Raw genomic sequence first — 24,457 nt, forward strand, 5'->3', positions numbered from 1 at the left:
CTTCTCTTTCCTTTCCTTTCTTCCCCCTCCCCCTTCAATTTACATTTAGTTGGGCACAGAATCCTTTTACATAAGTTTTCAGATGGCGAATCAAAGTGTGTGTGTGTGTGTGTGTGTGTGTGTGTGTGTGTGTGTGTGTGCAGATATTGTATGCAGGTATTTCTACATGAAGGTGCTGAAACATGACAACCTGTCAGCTTTAAAAGATGTGTTCACTTTACTACATGTTCAATACATTGTTCTTAGTCCTACATTGCACAGGTCAGTAGCTCTTGTCTGGAAATTGGCAATGGAATAGCAGGCAATACATAGGAACACATCATCTTCTTCCAGCTCTCTTTTGAATAAAATATAAGGACAGAACACTAAAGTTCTTAACTGTTTGTGTAAACTTGACACTATTCTTTTTATCAGCGATTATGTATACTAAAAGACCAATATAGCTGTTAGCAAACATGTACTAAAGCAAAAATCACCACAAAACACTCTAAGTGCTCTCAGCAATGTGTGTAACAGATAGACATGGTGAGCTGCTGCTATGGGATGCAGTGTCACATGGAGTACTTTCTCGAGCTATTACAACATGTCTCCACCATCTGATTTCTGAATGGTATGGGACCTTAAATTGGCACAAAGTATCCCCTCCAATACAATATCCAGCTGCTTGTGGGAAAAAATATATGGTATGTAGACAGGTGTGGTTCTGCCTAAATTCCTAATACGATTACTTGTTTTCTAAGTTTTCTCAACACACAAATTAATGACTACAAGTAGTATACAATTTTCTTGTACTACACTTTCTGGATGAAAACTATTTTTTACCACATGCTGACAAAGGTTTGGATGACTACAAAACCTCACTTGAAGCAAACTTTTTCTTTCAAAAATCAGGAAATTATACCAGTGTGAGTCTGCAAAAAAACAGTCCAAACAATACCCTTAGATCTTCTTTTATCAACAATTTTATTCTCTTGAAGATGGAAATGACATGCCTATTTATCAGTTCTAGTAGGTTGTGACACAGTGGAAATAAAAGTAAATAAACATGAAGTTCCATTCAGGACAATGCTCATACACTGTTGTTGAGATGTTGTAAGGATACAATGTTAGCGTTATTAAATCCCTCACCAGATTCTGGATATAATTTAGTTTCATCCACCTATGAATTTTTATTGATTTCCAATAAAATAAACAGACAGTATGAAAATGCAACTGAGAAAGGAGACAATTGTTAATGCAGCTCCAAGTAACCTAGAGACCACAATACTGGTACAGGGAGAACTGACCATGAATAAATTTTAAGAACTTTTACAATAAAATGGAGAATTCATTATCTGTCCAATTTAAAGTTTCAAAAACTAATTCACTGATTACACAGCAGTAACTAAATCTAACACAAGTCTTTGACTCCCTTAAACAAATAAAATATATATGTACTTATGACACAGCTTCATGGGCAGGACATCATTATTGGTATTTATGACATTAAGGTGTTTTGACGTCTTACCTTTTGGTAGTGTGCGAAAATCAATGTGTGCAGACAGCCGTTCCATTTGCTGAGTATTCTTCTCATCAAAGTGTGGGGCTCTTATGTTTTTTGCCCTCACTGTCACTCGGTAAACTGTGTTGGGAGCCAAGCCTACATGGAGAATAAAATGCAGTAGTATTTGTGAAATCCATTATGTAAGCTAGTCCACATTAATATATATATATATATATAAAACAAAGATGATGTGACTTACCAAATGAAAGCGCTGGCATGTCGATAGACACACAAACAAACACAAACATACACACAAAATTCTAGCTTTCGCAACAAGCAGTTGCTTCATCAGGAAAGAGGGAAGGAGAGGGAAACACGAAAGGATGTGGGTTTTAAGGGAGAGGGTAAGGAGTCATTCCAATCCCGGGAGGGAAGACTTACCTTAGGGGAAAAAAGGACGAGTATACACTCGCACACACACACATATCCCATTGGAGGGAGTGGAGGAGGAGGAGATTAGTGTTTAACGTCCCATCCACAATGAGGTCATTAGAGACGGAGGAGGGAGTGGAGCTGGAAGTGGGAGATTGAGTAGATGGGAGAGACTGGGGTTGTGTGCAATGAGAGGAGGTTGAGGTTTGCTGGAAAGGTTGTGAAGGGTGAGTGAGTTGCCTTTCCGGAGGTGGGAAACCAGGAGATTGGATAGTTTTTTGACGTGAAGGGTGGCATGCTGTTCTAATTTGCGGTTGGCCTGTAGGAGGATGCTCTGAACAGCTGGTGTGGATGTGGGAGAGGAAAGGTTGAGGACTTTTATTAAGGATAGGAGTTGACGGGTGTGTTCATTGGCTGAGTTGAGGTGTAGGTGAAGGATTAGGTGGGTGAGGGCAATGGATTGTTCAGTTTGGAACTGATATAGGGACTGATGGAAAGAAGGGTTGCAGCCAGAGATGGGAACTTTAAGTGTGAGGCCTTTGGGGTTAATGCCAAATGTCAGACAAGCCTGAGAAAATAAAATATGCGAGCGTAATCTGGCTAGGGTGAAGGCATGTTTGCGGAGGGAATGTAAATAAAACTTAATGGGGTCGTTGTGGGGGTGTTGTGAGGGTGACATGGTATTAGAAGGTGGAAAGTGTAACATGAGGCTGAAATGAAAATGAAACTAAAAATATATGGGGAGAGATAAAGGTGAACCAGAAAGTAACTGGAGATCTGTTGTAAAAAAAGGCGAAAAAGCGTTGGTTAAAGCTGGGATATGTTTATCCTGTGGTGAACTTGGGTTGATAGACAACGATGTGCACAAAGGCTAGGTGGTTGTGATGCCGCCAAAACACATAAAAGGATGGAGAAATTCGGGAAAAGTTCGAAAAAACTGCGTGTAAATGTATTAAAAGGAGTGGTTTTGTGGTGGCAGATTATGAAAACGAAGCTAACAATTGTCTGGGGAAGAAATAATGACGTTAAAGCCTGTGGGATGCGGCTAAAAATTATCAGTGATGTGGGAAAAACGGAAATGGAAATAAAGCGAAAGTTATCAGAACTAGCCGAAATGGTTGTTTAATAGGTGAAAGGAACTGTTTGTGAACTTGAAACGGCGGATTTTATAGCAGCGGTAGTGTTGAAAGTGGAAAAAATTTTTTTGGTTATGGTTTGGAAGTGGGTGACGTATTATTGAGAATATATAGGTGGGATAAAATTGTATAGCAGATTACGGTAAAAAGGAGAAGGTGAATACAAAGTGAAACTACTGGCAAAAACAAAAAGAGAAAATAAGACGACAGAAAAGATTTCGAAATGCAACAGTGAGAATAGCAAACGTAATTGTTGGGTTCAAATTAATGATATGAATATAATAGAGGGAAACATTCCACGTGGGAAAAATATATCTAAAAACAAAGATGATGTGACTTACCAAACGAAAGCGCTGGCACGTCGATAGACACACAAACAAACACAAACATACACACCAAAATCCAGCTTTCGCAACCAACGGTTGCTTCATCAGGAAAGAGTGAAGGAGAGGGAAAGATGAAAGGATGTGGGTTTTAAGGGAGAGGATAAGGAGTCATTCCAATCCCGGGAGCGGAAAGACTTACCTTAGGATGAAAAAAGGACGGGTATACACTCGCACACACACACATATCCCCGTGTGTGTGTGAGTGTATACCCGTCCTTTTGGTTCCATCAGATTCACCTGATCCTACTCTAAATCCCATGCCACATTCCTTGACGTTGACCTCCACCTGTCCAATGGCCAGCTTCACACGTCCGTCCACATCAAACCCACCAACAAGCAACAGTACCTCCATTATGACAGCTGCCACCCATTCCACATCAAACGGTCCCTTCCCTACAGCCTAGGTCTTTGTGGCAAACGAATCTGCTCCAGTCCGGAATCCTTGAACCATTACACCAACAACCTGAAAACAGCTTTCGCATCCCATAACTACCCTCCCGACCTGGTACAGAAGCAAATAACCAGAGCCACTTCCTCATCTCCTCAAACCCGGAACCTCCCACAGAAGAACCCCAAAAGTGCCCCACTTGTTACAGGATACTTTCTGGGATTGGATCAGATTCTGAATGTGGCTCTCCAGCAGGGATACGACTTCCTCAAATCCTGCCCTGAAATGAGATCCATCCTTCATGAAATCCTCCCCACTCCACCTAGAGTGTCTTTCCGCCGTCCACCTAACCTTCGTAACCTCTTAGTTCATCCCTATGAAATCCCCAAACCACCTTCCCTACCCTCTGGCTCCTACCCTTGTAACCGCCCCCGGTGTAAAACCTGTCCCATGCACCCTCCCACCACCACCTACTCCAGTCCTGTAACCTGGAAGGTGTACACGATCAAAGGCAGAGCCACGTGTGAAAGCACCCACGTGATTTACCAACTGACCTGCCTACACTGTGAAGCCTTCTATGTGGGAATGACCAGCAACAATCTGTCCATTCACATGAATGGACACAGGCAGACAGTGTTTGTTGGTAATGAGGATCACCCTGTGGCTAAACATGCCTTGGTGCACGGCCAGCACATCTTGGCACAGTGTAACACCATCCGGGTTATCTGGATACTTCCCACTAACACCAACCTGTCAGAACTCCGGAGATGGGAACTTGCCCTTCAGCATATCCTCTCTTCTCGCTATCCACCAGGCCTCAATCTCCGCTAATTTCTAATTTCAATATGCCGCCGCTCATACCTCACCTGTCTTTCAACAACATCTTTGCCTCTGTACTTCCGCCTCGACTGACATCCCTGCCCAAACTCTTTGCCTTTACAAATGTCTGCTTGTGCCTGTATATGTGTGGATGGATATGTGTGTGTGTGCGAGTGTATACCTGTCCTTTTTTCCCCCTAAGGTAAGTCTTTCCGCTCCCGGGATTGGAATGACTCCTTACCCTCTCCCTTAAAACCCAAATCCTTTCGTCTTTCCCTCTCCTTTCCTCTTTCCTGACGAGGCAACCGTTGGTTGTGAAAGCTTTAATTTTGTGTGTATGTTTGTGTTTGTTGGTGTGTCTATCGACCTGTCTATCTATATCTATATATATATATATATATATATAAAAAGGAGAAAAAGTTGTAGCACAACAATTCTGATAACAAAGATACTCCAGATAAATAGTGTCACATAATGAATGTCCAAAATGAATCTATGCAACACTGGAGTCAAAACAAGCAAATGGGCTTCAGCAAGGCTAGCAGGTATATAAATCTGTTTTTAAGGACTTGGCAAACCACTAGGTTCAAGAACACATACAGAATTTCTCAGGAGAAGAAGAAAGGAAGAAACTATACAAAAGAGAAAGAAATTGTAAAAAATGCTGGTACTAAACAAAAGACATCACTTTAAACTAAAGACCAAGAAAAAGCAGATTAATTAGATGAAAGATCTAAACTAATAAAAAAACAGGGCATATAAATGTTAAACAAAGCCATAGACAGATAAAAAAAATGAGAAGAGAGTTTGGAGGGCGAAAGATTCAGAAAAAGCTGAACGGAAAGGAAATATTGAAGAAACGTGAGACACAGAGACTAATGATACTGTACAATGTAACTACAAGGAGAAAGAAAGGGAGACTATAGAACAGCAGGCATAAATTAATGACACAGGGACTTGCAAAACTTGAGATTAAAAATAAATTTTGTCCTCGATGCAGAACTTATTTTCAATTTATTTCTATTGTGCCATTATTGGTTTCATAGCTACCAGTCCTATCCTCAGATGTAACTGGTATAGATACATCTAACTGAAATGAGGGATGTTTTTCCTAGGTCCTCAGTTTTCTGTTAGTCCTGTCAAGCAGTAGCATGCACTGTAAAACCTGTGTCCACAGCACCATTTGGGAAGCACTCATATTGATTAGATGCATACACATGGTGTTTCAAAAAGAATGAGGTGACTTCAAAACTCCATATTTATTGATAAAAAATGCCAGAAATATGGGACGGCTTGCAAAATACTCACAAAACCAAAATGTTGTAGTTACACTATTACAGATGCTCTGTCTGTCCACCAGCAGCAGCATGAACAACATCTAGAAATAGCTAAATTCATCATAAACTTTACACAACTTATCTGCTTTTAAAGAACTTATGGCAGCTGTTATTCTGTTCTTTACTTCTTTTATATCACGAGGTAAAGAGGAGAGGAACACACTTTATTTCATACATCCCCACAAGAAAAAAATATTGGATGTCGAGAATGTAGGGCAGTGTCCGGAGCTCCCACGTGCCTAATCCAGCATTGAGAGAGAGTGTTGTTGAGAAACTTATGTACATTACTGTATCATTGTGGTGGAGCTCCACCCTGTTGGAAAATGAAATAAACAGAGTCCTCCCAAAGTTATGGAAAAAGCCAATACTGCAGCATTTGAAGAAAGCTCACTCCAGTCATTGTGTTTTCCTCAAAGAAGAAGGGACTACACATGTTTTAACAGGAAATGGAACAAAAAAATTTCACTTTAGGTGAGTCTCTTTCATGCTCAAAGAAGTCATGAATGTTCTTGGGTCCCCACATGTGCACATTATGTTGGTCTACTTTATCAACAAAATGAAATGTTGCTTCAGCATTGAAAATTAACCATGATAAAAATGTATCATCTTCCATGTCCTCTAGCAGAGCATTGCTGAAGTCAACCTGTTTCCTTTCATGGCCAACCTGAAGAGCTTGCACTAATTGTAATCTGTACAGTTTACAGACCAAACGATGCCTTAGCACTCGCCAGACAGCCGTATGAGGCACTGCTTGCCGAATTCTTTCCACCATGTCATCAGGTCAACCTTGACTCTTATCTCTGCACAAGCATCCTATCTCTTCAAATTGGTGGTACCAATAATGAATGTTTTTCAGTGCAAGCAGATCAATGAGAAAATGACAACGAAAAGCACACTACACTGAAATCACTGACTCACTCTAGGCAAATTGCAGCACACAAAATGTCTTCTATAGAATGGATGCCATCTTACTTCTCAGTGACTGCAAAATAAGAAGATGCATTGACTGACATCTAATGGTAATTTTCTGGAACCTTAGGCCACATCCATTCAAACAACATACATTTCCTTGCTGGCATGTCCCATGTTTTGTAATTATTACCATCCAAAATCAGGTCTTCTTTTTTATACACCCTGTGTACCTGGTGCATTGATCATGGCACAATAAATAGAACGTGAACATCAGTTTTGCAATCAATGGAAAATTTATTCTTAACCTCTACTTATCATATACGTACGTTCCATCAATGATGGGACATTTAAATATAGACTTGCATCCATTACAAACATGTTAGCAACAAGAGCCCTATGTGTCTTGAGCAATGTTCATGAATAAAAGAAAAATGCTCTGTTCATACCCCATAAATACTGAAGTGAGGAAAAAGGTAATTAAGAGCTGCAGTTGGAACATAGCATTGTATGGCTGTGGAACACATCCTATAAGCAGAAATGAAATAAAATCTAATTTTTAGATATCTTGAGGGTGCAGCTGAGTCACATCATAATAATCCATGATATTATGACAGACAGACTTGTTGCCATCTTCAGTTGGTCCCTGATGACTGTTGCCAGGAATTGGCTGAATATGGCAACAAATCTGTTTGCTGAAATATCATGGAGTAATTACTACATGATCTGGCCAGATACACAAGAATTCTACAAATTAGAAACATGTCGGGAAAGCATCATACCAAAATGAAATCTCTTGAAGCAATAGAAGTATCTTGCTGCAGTTATCAATTAAAGTGGTCAGATAAAATCATCAAGCAGGGTAGCCTCCAAAGAACTGGCAAAGGAACGTCATTCAGGAGAACAACAGAGAGAAGAAGAGTGGATTGGTCAGTCACACAATATGACGCAACCAGTTCCTCGTAAATGACCTAGAAGAAATGTTAGAAGGAAAGATAGCCCAAGGAAGATGCAACTGGCATTTTTAAATCAAGCTATACATAATTATGCAGAAACGAAGAACTCAGCTTTTAATAGAACTAAGTGGTGCGCTTCCAGTCAATCAAAAGACTGATAATGAAGATTCCAACTTATTCAAGGGGTGAAATAAATATCTAGGTTCTTGTTCTTAACTCACATAGGGCACCTAACAACAAGGTTTAATTCTTTCGGTACAAATACTTTGTATACACTCAAGCATTCTCAATAAAGATTTGTATATACTCGTGCATTCTCCATAACGACTTAGCAGAGGACATGAAAACAAGTTGAAGAAACCTAGTGGATCAGTTGACAGCTCACATATGTTGTTTCCCAGCCCACAGACCCCTTGAGTATGTTTGCTGTGACACTGGAGAGGAAGGAGTCTATGGCACTGTCATACACTTATGGCAGCTTTAGGGTTGCCACATGTTTCCCCAAGTGAAATTCCCTTATATTTCCCTGACTTCCAGACAAGTTTTAGCATTTTTCCATGAGAAATTTTGAGATCTCAAGGGGCAAGTAAAGATATCAAGTGACAAAAACTTACGTATTTCTAAATGTGAGAGCAAAAGTCTTAATTACTAACATCAACATCTTTTGCAGTGAACTGTTTTTAGATTGAGAAAGCAAGCCAAATGGTATACATGTTTCATTAAGACCACTGATGTTATTTTATTTCTATAAAATGAAACACATTTGGAGACAAAAACATATATTTCATTGGAGTTGCAAGACAGATTTAAAATAACATCACTGATTTCAGAAATAACCTCAGAAGAAAGTAAGGCTCTTTAAAGAAGTGTAAAAGGCAGGGAAGAATGTAAACCAACACTGTAGGTGACTGCCAATAAAATTTTGGTTATATTATGTTTGTTATTACTGGTTATTACCCACTGTGTTATGTCTTTTACTTTACAGATACTGTGTGGTTTTTCTTACAAGAAATACATGAGTACATGACATACAAGCTGCCAGTGACTGCCACAATTTTCTCCTTCTTATCATCCATACTTTCTAAAATATAAACTACTTTCAAAGTAGCAAAATGTATGAGAATAAATAAAACATCTATAAAATACTGCAATGTACAATGGATTTTCATTGAGATAGTTGCAAGTCCTGAAGTCCATCGCCCATGGTCTCTGACCTGCTGAGGAGTACTGCAGTGCTAGGTCTATGGATAAACCATGAAAATCTGCTGCATTACATCACACACAAACAGACCTGGCCTGCGGGCATGTTGGTGAGACCAGATCTGAAAGGCAAATGATGGGCTTCAGATTGGCAGGCCTGATCTTTAGAGATACCCACAGAACTAGCTTGTGGTTTTGGCCTGTCATGGAGGTCATCTGGTGTGGCCAGCTATTCACATGTCACAGACACCATGTTGATGACATGACACCATGGAGACCAATCCATGCAACAGATAACTTGAGCAAATACTCTAAGAATCAATACTAATGAGGATAGGTAGCCACTCACTGTAAAGATGACAGCTCTGCTGCAGACATGCGCATAGAAAAGACAATCACACTCTCATCACAACTAAATTTTTGGCCATAGCCTTTGTCAGAAAATGATAGCGGACACACGTTCACACAATCACTCAGACACAACTCATGCACACATGACCGCTGTATCTGGTCGCTGCATCACCAGTCTCTGAGTATCAGATCAAAACAAACCACTCCTCATGCCTCCCTGCCTCTTGTCAGCAGCTGCTAGGCTAGCAGTAAGAAGAGGTGACATCACTGATTGTAAGCTCAGGACAGTGGTAGAAATAAGAGAAGAAGTAAGAACGAGGCAGTAGGGGAGCAGCTCATGTACTCCACTCTGCCCAGCCAGCGATGATGCATGACATCTCAGTAAACAAACCATTTCATCAACTGGGACAAAAATGAGATTTTTCCAGTGTTTCTTTTTTCAAATTTCCCTGATATTTCCTTGATTATCCTGACGCATTTGAAATTTCCTGATATTCCCTGATTTCAAGAACTTCTCTTTTAGCAACCCTGAACTTGTAAGAGTTCAGGCAAATGAGCTAGCTAAATATTAATGTTGCATGACAGCAATGTGACGTAGCTAAATGGTCTATTATGCAGGTTGTTTAGTGGAGCTTTATTTTGGGAGTATGGAAGAGAATTCACACAGTGTTGATATAATTTCTCAATTTTGCAAGAAAGTGATGTACTTAGACACAAGTGTAAACAATTATAATAACCCACTGCTGATGTTTGTTATTTTAACTGACTAATTATATCATCATAAATTAAAGGCACTGCAGTGCAGTTTAACTCATTTAATTTACTTTACAAGTGCATACTGGGCTCTTAACAAATAACACATAAAATTTTACATGCACATTACATGCTTACAAGACATGAACATGTGCAATAGAAAATTATGTCAAAATGTGAGGACATATGACCAACATCTTTGAGATAAATTATTTGTTGGGACACAAACACAAAGACAGTTAAAAAATATGCTCCTTAAGCTGCCAGTAATGTCATGACCTTGGAGGAATGTATTTATTCCCTTTATAATAATCCATTTTCTGTAAACGTAAATAAAGATTCAACAGCTCAACAAGCAACCATCTCAAGCTTCGATATACCTTTCAACCACTCCCACATTGTAAATGATAATCCTTAAATTACTGAAAAATTACCATAGGGTTTTAAAGCTTCCAAAACTATCAATAGAAAGTAAAGAGACGATACTGGAAACCAAATGCTGCAACAATGACCAGTTAATCCAAAATTTTGATCAGATGCAATATACAGCATTGACAATTACTTTTCCTTCTTCACACAAATACTGACATTCACTTTAAGTTCCATTGTGAATAATATTAACAGCATACATAAATCTAGAGCTTTAAATAAATTAAATTCAACAGAAAATACATCAGTCACCTTTATTCTATAACCATGAAAAAATCATGAGCTTTAATAATAGCTGCTTTCCATGGTGTCATTAACTGGACACACAGGAGGTGTACCCATACAGAATATGCTACCTGTCCTGCACTGTCAGGGTAACAGCAGATGCAGGACCAATTCTTCAGAGTAAAGTTAGCTGTTAGAAATTTTGAATTATAGTAACTCTGTTTAGGAGTATGTATGCATGAAGCTGCAGTATTCTTAAAGTATTTGAAATAATAGAACAATGATATAAAATTGTATATGTTTTTGAATGTTTTACAAATACATTATTTAACCACATTTCATGTAATTCTAACCAGCACATGATCCATATTTACACATTTTGTCCTACTCTGGTTTGCTGTGCATTATTACAGTTTGTTTACTGATATGCCCTTAGAACAAATGATGCAGCTCCCGAGCTAAGGAGTCAGACAACCAGAATATTCTCAATATCTGACACCTATTAATGTCAATTAAGGTTACTGACAATTTAATTCACTTATTGCTGGTTTTGCAATCCTGGTTCTTGTCCTTTCCATTAATTTTAAGTTCAGCCAAAGCATGACTTTATGAATTGTTTATCTACCATGCTTCAATGCATTTGTGTGTATGTTTCACATAAGCTTTAATGTTTAACACTTTCAGATATGCCAATGTGCTCATTCTCTCTCACCGAATGCCCCAGAGACAGGTTTCGAGCTTCCACTGTTAAGAACAACATAGATCAGGCTTTCCTAACTGGTACATCATGATATTTTACAGGGTAGCAGGGTTACACAAACTTTGTTGCAAAATTTAATTTTGTCCAAAAATCTAAACTTTATAAGATTATAATGCTGCATTTTATTTTTAATGTGGAAGGTAGTAAGATGGAGATCCCACTGATGACAAGGACAATAAAGACAAGGTCCAAGTTCAGGTTGGTGAAATAAATCAGCCATGTTCTTTGTCAGAGAAATAGTGGAAAACTAAAATCTGGATGCCAGACTGGGATTTGAAACGCCATTCTGCTGAATGCTGGTCCAGAATCTTGTGATCACATTCCCTCACTTTGTTATAATGTGAGATGAAACAATTCCTGCTCAATTTTGAAACAATCTGTACAAACCAGCGTTAAAGGAGTGGGTGTTAACAAAATATCAAATGCCATTTTTTAAATGAAACATTTATTTAAAAAAAAGAAGTACGACTATATCATCAGTGAATAACAAATACCATGCATTACTCACACTGAACCATAGAGATGCGATAATGCTATGTGGCAGACAACTTTCAAATATAACAACTCAGAAAACACTGATATTTTCACACACTGCCACAATGTTTTGTGTATGTGATGAAGTATTATATCAACAAGTTTCTTCATCATATGTAGCTTGATAAATGGCAATCCTCTTGTTAGAATGTCTGTTGCATGTCTGTTGTTGGGTGTGTATTTCACTCCAACCTCCATATCTTTAACTAGTTGGCAGATGTAATGATACTTTGTCTCTATGTGTTTTGGTCATTCATAAAATCCTAATCCATAAATAAATTTGAGAACACCTCTTTGGTTATCTATTTGCAAAATATGAACTGAGGGCTCTCATTAACAGCAGCAATTTCTTTCAGATGATGATCCAACCATACAAGTGATTTGCAAGATTCATTTGCAGCTATGCAGTCCAATTACACTGAAGAAAGAGCAACACATTGCTTTATTTTATTTTTCCACACAATCAGTCTTCCATGGACGCCATTTGTTGATCATCCTACACGTCTGTCCCTACCATGATCAGCATTATTACAGGGTGTTACAAAAAGGTACGGCCAAACTTTCAGGAAACATTCCTCACACACAAATAAAGAAAAGATGTTATGTGGACATGTGTCCAGAAAAGCTTAATTTACATGTTAGAGCTCATTTTAGTTTCGTCAGTACGTACTGTACTTCCTCGATTCACCGCCAGTTGGCCCAACTGAAGGAAGGTAATGTTGACTTCGGTGCTTGTGTTGACATGCGCCTTATTGCTCTACAGTACTAGCATCAAGCACATCAGTACGTAGCATCAACAGGTTAGTGTTCATCACGAACATGGTTTTGCAGTCAGTGCAATATTTACAAATGCGGAGTTGTCAGATGCCCATTTGATGTATGGATTAGCATGGGTCAATAGCCATGGCGCGGTACGTTTGTATCGAGACAGATTTCCAGAACGAAGGTGTCCCGACAGGAAGACGTTCGAAGCAATTGATCGGTGTCTTATGGAGCACGGAACATTCCAGCCTATGACTTGTGACTGGGGAAGACCTAGAATGACGAGGACACCTGCAATGGACGAGGCAATTCTTCATGCAGTCGACGATAACCCTAATGTCAGCATCAGAGAAGTTGCTGCTGTACAAGGTAACATTGACCATGTCACTGTATGGAGAGTGCTACGGGAGAACCAGTTGTTTCTGTACCATGTACAGTGTGTGCAGGAACTATCAGCAGCTGATTGGCCTCCACGGGTACACTTCTGTGAATGGTTCATCCAACAATGTGTCAGTCCTCATTTCAGTGCAAATGTTCTCTTTACAGATGAGGCTTCATTCCAACGTGATCAAATTGTAAATTTTCACAATCAACATGTGTGGGCTGACGAGAATCCACATGCAATTGTGCAATCACGTCATCAACACAGATTTTCTGCGAATGTTTGGGCAGGCATTGTTGGTGATGTCTTGATTGGGCCCCATGTTCTTCTACCTATGCTCAATGGAGCACGTTATCATGATTTCACACAGGATACTCTACCTGTGCTGCTGGAACATGTGTCTTTACAAGTACGACACAACATGTGGTTCATGCACGATGGAGCTCCTGTAAATTTCAGTCGAAGTGTTCGTACGCTTCTCAACAACAGATTTTGTGACCGATGGATTGATAGAGGCAGACCAATTCCATGGCCTCCACGCTCTCCTGACCTCAACCTTCTTGACTTTCATTTATGGGGGCATTTGAAAGCTCTTGTCTACACAACCCCGGTACCAAATGTAGAGACTCTTTGTGCTTGTATTGTGGATGGCTGTGATACAATATGCCAATCTCCAGGGCTGCATCAGCGCATCAGGGATTCCATGCGATGGAGGGAGGATGCATATATCCTCACTAACAGAGGACATTTTGAACATTTCCTGTAACAAAGTGTTTGAAGTCACGCTGGTATGTTCTGTTGCTGTGTGTTTCCATTCCATGATTAATGTGATTTGAAGAGAAGTAATAAAATGAGCTCTAACATGGAAAGTGAGCGTTTCCAGACACATGTACACATAACATATTTTCTTTCTTTGTGTGTGAGGAATGTTTCCTGAAAGTTTGGCCGTACCTTTTCGTAACACCCTGTATATATAGTTAAGGCTCATCGGCCACTTGACCATCTTCTTCTTCTGTGCGAATGCACAAACAGTGCCCGAACTCTTACGGGAAACAAAAGAAAAATTCGGAGCAGGTATTAAAATCCATGGAGAAGAAATAAAAACTTTGAGGTTCGCCGATGACATTGTAATTCTGTCAGACAGAGCAAAGGACTTGGAAGGGCAGTTGAATGGAATGGACAGTGTCTTGAAAGGAGGATATAAGGTGAACATCAACAAAAGCAAATTGAGGATAATGGAATGTATTCAAATAAAATCAGGTGATGGTGAGGGAATCAGATTAGGAAATGAGACACTTAAAGTAGTAGATGAGTTTTGCCAGTTGAGGAACCAAATATCTGATGATGGTCAAAGTAGAGAGGATATAAAATGAAGACTGGCAATGGCAAGGAAAGCGTTTCTGAAGAAGAGAAATTTGTTGACATTGAACACAGATTTAAGTGTCAGGAAGACTTTTCTGAAAGTATTTTTATGGAGTGTAGCCATGTATGAAAGTGAAACATGGATGATAAATAGTTTATACAAGAAGAGAATAGAAGCTTTTGAAATGTGGTGCTACAGAAGAATGCTGAAGATTAGATCGATATATCACTTAACTAATGAGGAGGTCCTGAATAAAATTGAGGAGAAGATTAATTTGTGGCACAACTTGACTAGAAGAATGAATCAGTTGGTAATACACTTTCTGAGGCAACAAGGGATCATTAGTTTAGTGTTGGAGGGAAGGGTGGAGGGTAAAAATCATAGAGGGAGACCAAGAGATGAATACACTAAGCAGATTCAGAAGGATGTATGTTGCAGTAGGTACTTGGGGATGAAGGAGCTTGCAGAGGATAGAGTAGCATGGAGAGCTGCATTAAACCAGCCAGTCTCTGGACCAATAACACAACAAAAACAACAACAACAACAATTATCTGTTTATTGTTATTGGTTTTCTTGGGAAGCATTGACTGAAATTTATAATTAGCTCCACTGAGTAGTGTAACTTTAATAAAGAGAATATATTCATATTAATAAATTAAAAAAAAAAAAAAAAAAAAAAAAAAAAAACGGACTGTATTCTTTATGTAATGGTGATGAAAGAAAAAAGGCAACACAATTCAGGTCAAAGATGTATATGTATTTACAAATTAACTGTCTTTTCTGGAAAATATTTGAAGCTGATAATGAGAAGAATTGCAAAAAGCATTATAACTTATTTTACAGAACATATGAATTGATTATAAGTATAACTTCACAGAACATGATAATTAATTATAAATATATGATAGGAAGTCAACGTTACAAACAAGAATTCCAGTAATCTTGTTCACAAACTGGTCTATATCCAAGGTATATTAAACTGACTCACCAGTAATTGTGTGCCGGTAAACTCCAGGTTTTACTGTGCGAACCTCCACATTGTTGACACATACAACATGTTGATAATTACTGTTGCTTGGTAGCCAAGAGATGACAGCTGATGAACTGGTGACACGGCTTGCACGCACACTAGTTGGACCAAGAGGTACATCTTTCCCTATGACCATTGTACATGCTGCATCCCGTGAAGTACGGCGATTTGGTGTGACTGAACGAACACTGATGCGATGGGGCTATATGATGAGAAACAAAACACACAGTGCCATACTAATCTATATTTTGCTAAAGATCAGAGAAGTCTACTTTACAAATATTTATAACCTATTAGATAGCAGATTTTCTAAATAACCTGTATTTGTCATCTATACGAGATGAACAAAGAAATTAATTAATTTCAGCTTAAACTAAGTTTTTTTGGGTCAAACCTTGGCCACATAAAATTCCTCTGCTTTTGCTCCAAGGAAATCCTCCAGTGTGTATGTGGTAGCACTACACTGCAGTGGGTGGGCAGTAGCCTACTCTTCTTTTACGCACACAGTGTGAAGTCCATAATGAGGCCTCACTTTTTCAATTTTTCTCTACATCTTGTTACATGAAGGACAGACAGTTAAGTATGTGAAAAGCCATTCAACATTCTTTACATCAGGCAGGTGACTTTTCATCCTGTATCATCAGATTATGAGTTATATTTAACCACTCTCAGACTCTAGTCACCCGCAGTGTTTTGACAAGGGTAACTTGGTAAATATGCATTGATCAGAGAAACTGATACACTGCCTGTTACTCAAATTAAGGATGCTGATGCCTTGATCCTTCCTCTACTGATTTTTATTTCAAATAGATGTCAAGTGGTGATACTTCATCTAAAAAGAGGAACAGTTGGTAGACGCTGAAAGAAAGGAAAAATTCTAATACTGTGTCAACAGTGAGGTCATTAGTGGTATGGCAGAGAGGTCCAACATTTTCTCCTTCACTGGGTGATTGTGCTGTGCATCAGCTTCATTCACAGTTCCAGTCTCCTTTGTGGAATACCCATAATCACTAAGAATATGTTGTTCTTTGTTTTAAAGAGGAAAAATAAAAGTCTTAACTTGTTGTCAAAACTAAGGTCCTAAAAGACAGAACACAAGTTACTCAGTTGAAAAGAGCAAAGAGAAAAATATCTTCTATACCAAGTTCATAACAGCCATTATCTGATGTGATTACAGGAAACCAGGTGAACCCTTAACGACCATGGTTGGACTGGCGGTGGGAGAGGGAGGGACAGAGCAGCTTGAGCAATAGCATTCCTGCATTTTAATTACAATCCAATGCTGCTCAGAGATGGCACTTAATGGTACTTGGAACTGTCTGAACTAAATTATAGAAACAGCCCCATTGATTGTGAGGTGGAAAGAGCATTGAAAAGAACCAAAATCATGGAAATTGGAGCTTCTGTCATAGCTGCAATTTGTGGCTTCTAGTCCTCGTCACAGAAGTGGTTGATTTGCCAGTGGAATGTATGGGTTCCTTATCACTGTTAACAATGTGGGTGACTAATGGGGCGATTATAGCCAGTGGCATTTCAATTACCGCTGTGGGTGAAGTATTATGAAAAGCATAGCTGCTACTCACCATATCGTGGAGAAGCTGAGTCGCAGATAGGCACAACAAAAAGACTATGAGAAAGTGAACTTTCAGCCAACAAGGCCTTTCTTGAAAATAGACAACATGCACACACACACACACACACACACACTCAAGCAAGCACAACTCACACACACATGACCGCATCCTCTTGCAGTTGCAGCTGAAGCCAGAATGCGAGCATCATAGCATGATGCAAGAGGCAACCAAGTGGTGGTAAGGAAGAGGCTGGCATGTGGAGGGGAGAGATAGCATGTTAATGGTGGAGGGTGGAGAGTTTTATGGGGTGGCATTGTGCATGTTACTCTAGTTCCTGGAGAGCAAGAGTTTCAGTGTTTGTTGCGGGATACAAGAATTCTGGATTGCATAGCAGGAGAATTTTATGGATGGAGAGAAGGCATTGCTGGGAGGTTTGGGCTTGACTGATTGGGTTTTGCAGGACTATGTTGATGAGGGTAAACTCTGGCAGAATCTGAACAGATGGAGGTCATTATGGAAGGCAGGGTGGCAGCCAGGGATGGGTAAATCAATGGTAAGGCCAATCAGGGGAATTCCATGAGCCAAGCAACAATGCAGGAACAATATGTGAGACTATGTTATAGCTATCCAAAACCAAGACCCACACAGTATTCCGACGATGTTACGTGGCTCATGGAACATGAGACTAGGTTCTGGCTGGCCAGTAACCAGTCCCACATACTGTTTCTGCATTGCTGCTTGGCTCATGGAATCCCCACAATTGGCCTTACCATCAAGTCATCCATCTCTGGCTTCCACCCTTCCTTCCACAATGACCTCCATCTGTTCAGATTCTGCCAATCTATAGCGCTCACCAACATAGTCCTGCAAAATCTTTTCAATCAAGCCCAAAGCTCCTAGCAGTACCTTCTCTCCAACTGTAAAAATCTCATTCTATGCAATCCCAAATTCCTGGGTCCCATAACACACATTACAATTCTTGCCCTCCAGTAACTAGAGCAAAATGCACAATGTCACCCTAAAAAGCTCTCCACCATGCTCACTTCCTACTCCCGTCTTGGAATATCACTGTCCAGTACCTCTACAACAACATCCAAACTTTCCCCTCGGCCCCTCATAGTTAACAAACCCTGTCTTGCAGACCTACTACATTTACACCACCCTCCAAAACTCCATCCCACCACTAAACTGGAATCCAGAACCTAAACAGACCCAAAACACAGTTATGAACCTTTCCTCCAAAAGCCTTAGCTTCACAGAAGTATTACTCCTTTCCAAAGGTCTCACCTTTTGCCCAATTACCAAATTCAATCATGTACATCTTGTTAAAAATCATCTCTTCTTATCTCGGTAGCTACAGTGGTAACACAGTTTTGCAAATAACCCTATCAATCAGACTCAACCAAAGACCAATGTTGAACCTTGCCTGGCTCCATTCACTCCTCCATGCAAACCTGATCCACCTCCACTGCCCCCAAATCATAACTCCTGTTAACATTCCAGAATTTCTTAACCTTGTCCCTTGCCTCAACATGATTCCCCAAATCCCTCAACATGCAAACTAACTTTACATCTGCAGGAAGAACTGTAATCCACCATCTAAAAACTGATCCCAACCTTATAATCCTACCTGCTGATGAAGGCTCCACCACAGCTGTCTTGAACTGCAAGGATTACCTGGCAGAACAACTCTGCCAGCTGCCAGATTCATCCACCTATAAACCCTGCCACACTGACCCCATTCCAGAAATCTAGAAGGATCTCCAGTCCTATCCCAAAACCTCTTCCCAGTGTCCATCTCTCTTTTCACCCCTATCACTAGCCACACTCCTACCTTCTACATGCTTCCTAAACTCCATATAACCAACCATCCAGGAAGCCCCTTTGTGGGCGGATACTGAGTCCCAATGGAGATAATCTCTGTTCTCATAGACCAACACCTTCAGCCTGTTACCTGCAACCTACCCTCCTATATAAAGATACAAACCATTTCTTCCACTGTTCCTGTTCCTTTACCACACAGTGCCCTGCTCATCACTACTGATGCTACTTCCCTTTACACTAACATCACTAATGCCCATGGCCTTACCACCACTGAACATTTCCTTTCCCAATACCCAACAGGTTCCAGACCAACAACCTACTTCCTAGTCACAATGAACAACTATATCCTAACTCACAATTACTTCTCCTTTGAATACATCATCTACAAACAAATCCGGGGTAGGGCTATAGACACCCACATAGCACCATCATCTGCCAACTTATTTATGGGCCACTTAGAGGAATCTTTCCTCAACACCCAGAATCCCAAAACCCCTCATCTGCTTCAGATTCATTGCTCACATCTTCATGATGTGGACTGAGGGTCAGGACACACTATCCACATTCCTCCATAACCTCAACATTTTCTCCCCCATTCGCTTCACTTGGTGCTACACAAACCAACACACCACTTTCCTCAATGTTGACGTCCACCTCAAAGATGGCTACATCAGTGTTTCTGTCCATATCGAACCCACCAAACACTAGCAATACCTCCACTCCAATTTGACAGCTGCCATACATTTCATACCAAGAGGTCTCTTCCGTACAGCCTAGCCACTCATGGCCATCGCATATATATATAGTGATGAACAGTCCCTCATAAAATACACTTAGGGCCTCACTATAATTACCCTCCCAACCTTGTACAAAAATAAGTCTCCCATGCCTTATCCTTCCAGTCACCCACCACCTCCCAAGGTCCCACGATCTGGCCACAGAAGAGCATTCCCCTCATGATTCAGTACCATCCAGGACTGAAGCAACTGAATTACATTCTCCCCAGGGTTTCAACTACTCTCATTGTGCTTTGAAATGAGGAATGTCCTACCCACAATCCTTATGCCCCTCCCACAGCGGCATTCCATTGTCCACCGAACCTGAACAATATACTCGTCCATCCCTACATAACCCCTGCTCCCAACCCCCAGCTGGCTCATATCCCTGCAATAGACCTAGATTGGAGACCTGTCCCACACATTCTCTCACCACCACCTACTCCAGTCCGGTCACAAACATCACTTATCCCATCGAAGGCAGAGCTACCTGTGAAACTAGTTGTATGATCTACAAGTTAAGCTGCATTCTACTGGACTTGACACCTAACAAGCCATCTATCAACAAGAATGGTCCCTGACAAACTGTGGCCAAGAAACAACTGGATCACCCTATTGCTGAGCATTCTGTCCAACAAAACATTCTTCATTTCAATGACTGCTTCACAGCCTGTGCCACTTGGAGCTTTCATTTTCTGAACTGTGCAGGTGGGAACTCTCCCTGCAATATATACTGTGTTCCCATAAGCCTTCTGCTTTTTGCTAGCCATTATCCTTACTCATCTAGCCCCTACCCTTCTCCCATCCAGCATTATGCAGCCCTCTGTTCCACCCATGCACCCAGTCTTTTTGCTTCTCACTTTTCTGCTATCCCCTTCCTCTTCCCATCCTCTCTTACCCATCCTTTATCTAACCTCCCAACTGCCCTACCCTCTCCTCTCTCCATCTCATCCCTGCATGCTGCCACTAGCAGCACTTAAAGTACTTTACCATACCACATCCCTAGCATGCTATCCCCACCCCCCCGGCACACACTCAACTTTATCCCCACACGGTTGCCTCTCTCATTGTGCAGTCTGGCTTGAGCTGCCATAGATTGTGGTCACGTGTGTGTGAGTTGCGTTTGCCTGAGTGATTATGTGTGTTGTCTATTTTTGACAGAGGTTCACTTTCTGACAGCCTTTCTGTTGTACCTATCTGCAGCTTCTCCACTATATGGTGGGTAGCAACTATCCTTCTCATAATAATGTTGTATTACATTCTGGATTTTCCATGATAATAAAAGTGTTATTTATGAATATTCCATGGTTCAAAGCACAAATGTCCCACTGAAGCACACTCACAGAATGTTGCTGCTGGATAATGACTGGAACTTTTCTCCTCAGTGACATGCTAGATTGACTCTTATATTTTGTTTGTTATTCCATACATAACAACAACCAATTGCAGAGCAGCTTAAGTGTTCTCCCCTCAAAGACTTGCTGTGGCCACAGACACTACAACATTCACACCGGCTGCTAACACCAGCAAGCCACCAATCCATCACACTGGCACATCTGTCAAAAAGGCAAGAAGGCCACTGCTTACTGTCATGTTATCAGTCTAATTTTCCACACATGCCTGTTCAACTTGGTAGACAACATATCTTTTACCAATGAATTGTAATCTATTTGTCTTATAATGTACAGATACTACTCATTTAACTAGAGTTAAGGAGAAACTTCAAAAAATGGGTAAAACATCAGCAGTGACATAAACCTACAGTTCATGAGAGACTTCAGTATTTTAATACTAATGTAAATTTTCCTTCAAAATTTTCAAAACTAAATGCTGTTCAAGAACAGTTCATTTTTTCACGGCCTCTTCAACTGAGTATTAGCACCTCTGAAGAAGAATATCATGTAGCTTTTCGTTGGTGAACCGAACTTCATACCCAGACTGTTCTAGCTGTATAGTTTGTTGTAAACATTCATTCTCATATACTGAGCATATAACTTTACATTGATCTCAGCACCACAAGCTGTACTCTGAGCAAGTCCACCTGTCTTACTACATCTACATTTATATGTACATATATACTCCACAAGTCACTGTACAGTGCATGGCAGAGGGGACGACATACCACTATTAGTCATTTCCCTCCCTGTTGTGCTCACAAATAGAGTGATTGAAAAGCAGCTGTCTGTAAGCCTCTGTATGAGCCCAAATTTCTTACACCACATCTTTGTGGTCCTTACACAAAGTGTACATTGGCAGCAGTAGAATTGATCTGCTGGTTCTCTAAATTTCCAAACAGTGCCTCATGAAAAGGATGTCATTTTACCTCCAGAGATTCTCATTTGAGTTGATGAAGCATCTCTGTAATACTTCTGAGCTGATCGAACATTCTGGTAGCAAATCTAGAAACACACTTCTGTAATGCTTTAATGTCTTCCTTTATTTTGAGCTGTTGGAGATCTGAAACACTTGAGCAGTACACAAGAATGGGTGACACTAACATTCTGTATGCTATCCCCTTTATAGATGAACTACACTTCCCCAAAAGTCTTCCACTAAAACAAATTCGAGCATTCACCTTCCCTACTACCAACTTGATATGGTCATTCCATTTCATATTGCTTTCCAGTGTTAAGTCTAGATATTTAATAAAAGTGACTGTGTGAAGCAACATATTACTGATGCTGTATTTGAATGTTGCAGAACTGTTTTTCCTACCCATCCTTATTAACTTACATTTTTCTACATTTAGAGCAAGCTGTCATTCATCAGACGGAACAGAAATTCTGTGTAAGTCACATTGTATCTTCCTACAGTCACTCAATAATGACACCTTCCCATACAACACAATGTCATCAGCAAACAGCTGTAAATTGCTGTTCACCGTGTCAAATCATTTATGTACAAAGAAAATAACAGTGTTCCAACCGCACTTACTTATGGCACTCCTGGCGCTACCTTTGTCTCTGGTGAACACTCGCTGTCAAGGGCAACATTCTGGCATCTATTATCTAAGAAGTCTTGAAGCCACTCATATATTGGGGACATAATCCATATGCTCTGACCTTTGTCAACAGTCTGCAGTGGGGTGCTGTGTCAAACACTTTCTGGAAATCTGGGAATAAGCCTATTTTTCTCCAATCATGATTTGTAGGATACCATGTGCGAAAAGGTCAAGCTGAGTTTAGCATGAGTGATGCTTTCTAAATCTATATTGATTTGTGAACAGAAGCTTTTCTGTTTCAACGAAATTTATTACATTTGAGCTCAGAACGTGTTCAAGAATTCTGCAGCACACCAATGTTAAGGTAGGTTGGTTGGTCGATCAGGGGGAGGTGAACAAACAGCGAGGTTATCGGTGCGAACAGCAAGGTCATGTGCCAATGTTAAGGATATTGTTTGTAATTATAACACTCTGATAAAGTTTACCAACAGTAACACAATATAAAAATATATTTTTTTAAAAATTCGACATCCCATCACAGGACTATTCACAGCGAAGTGGAGCTGTCAGCAACTTATACATGGTGTGATTTTTTTCTTTTAGCCATACCCTTATAACTGAACTTGTATGTATTTAAACACTATTCTGGTTATTTTTCTTCTGCAGAAAAGGGTTATTACAGGCAATGTTTATTGTAAATATCATCAATGCAAACCACAGCTAAATAACTTGTGGAGGACATAAAGAAATTATGTAGCTGTTACTTTGTAAATGTATTTGTATTTAATTATATATCAAGGAAGGTCAGCAGCAGTTACTGATAAGAAAAACATATCCATTTATATTTTTTATAGGACAATGTGTGACTGAGAATAAATTTTCAGTGTAAAACTACAAACTGCTAATTACAGTTAATTTGCAAACTATTAAATTTAACAGTTTATGTGTCTAGTTTTGATAAACTGTTGTTGGTGAATCTTCTTCTGAACTGTATTTATTGCAATTAAAAAGAAAAAAAACAAGCATGCTAGCAAATACAGTAGCAAGCTGAGGTTACAGTGTAGTCAAATGAGCTTAGAGCACAGTCACTTGAGTTTTGAGATTAGAAACACTAACAGCTGAGTTTTAGGTTAAAAGATTTGCATTCAGAAAATAACTTTTGATCTTGTAGTGTATATTTAGACAAAAATCTGCAGAAATGGGTACTTGAAATTACACTGCACTAAAATTACTAAGTAAGGAACTTGATTGAGCAAGTGGGAAAAGGAAAGTAAATGACTTATTGGATTATCATGAAGGTGTTTTAGATGTAACTGACAAGACATTGCTGAAGCTCCAGCCACTCGAAGAAGGTGCTACACAAAAACAAGTCAAAAAGCACAAAGAACAGTTTGATTTGTTTTGTAAGGCAAACAGTTATGCAACGTGTATTATAACAGGTGGTATTATTTATGAAATGAATCAGTGGTAATGGAAAAGCAAACAGCTAGTGATACATGGGATTTCAACCAATATAGCACAACTGAATTCTCATGGAACAAGGTGAAAAATAGATTTGCTCCTAAAAATGTAAATATTTTGTCAGATCTCATTTTAGTTTGCAAAACCTTGTATATTCTGCCAAGTGAGTTCGAAGCCTTTCAGTCAAGTTGGTTTTTAATAAGACAGGATTAAGAGAGAACACTTAATGCATTAACAGTCCAGGTG

General features: G+C 39.8%; 1 protein-coding gene across 1 annotated transcript in view; it reads right to left on the bottom strand.

Moving 5' to 3' along the window:
• Positions 1-1,370: 1,370 nt before the first annotated feature.
• LOC126101320 (uncharacterized) overlaps positions 1,371-24,457 on the bottom strand; it is a 366,030-nt gene continuing 342,943 nt past the window's right edge. Inside the window, exons 11-13 of the mRNA XM_049911994.1 lie at positions 15,594-15,837; positions 1,508-1,639; positions 1,371-1,411 (exon numbers count right to left, since the gene is read on the bottom strand). Coding sequence (XP_049767951.1) covers positions 1,371-1,411; positions 1,508-1,639; positions 15,594-15,837 — 417 coding nt within the window. The remainder of the gene's footprint in view (positions 1,412-1,507; positions 1,640-15,593; positions 15,838-24,457) is intronic.

The sequence above is a fragment of the Schistocerca cancellata genome, chromosome 9 (assembly GCF_023864275.1).
Source record: "Schistocerca cancellata isolate TAMUIC-IGC-003103 chromosome 9, iqSchCanc2.1, whole genome shotgun sequence".
Lineage (NCBI taxonomy): Eukaryota > Metazoa > Arthropoda > Insecta > Orthoptera > Acrididae > Schistocerca > Schistocerca cancellata.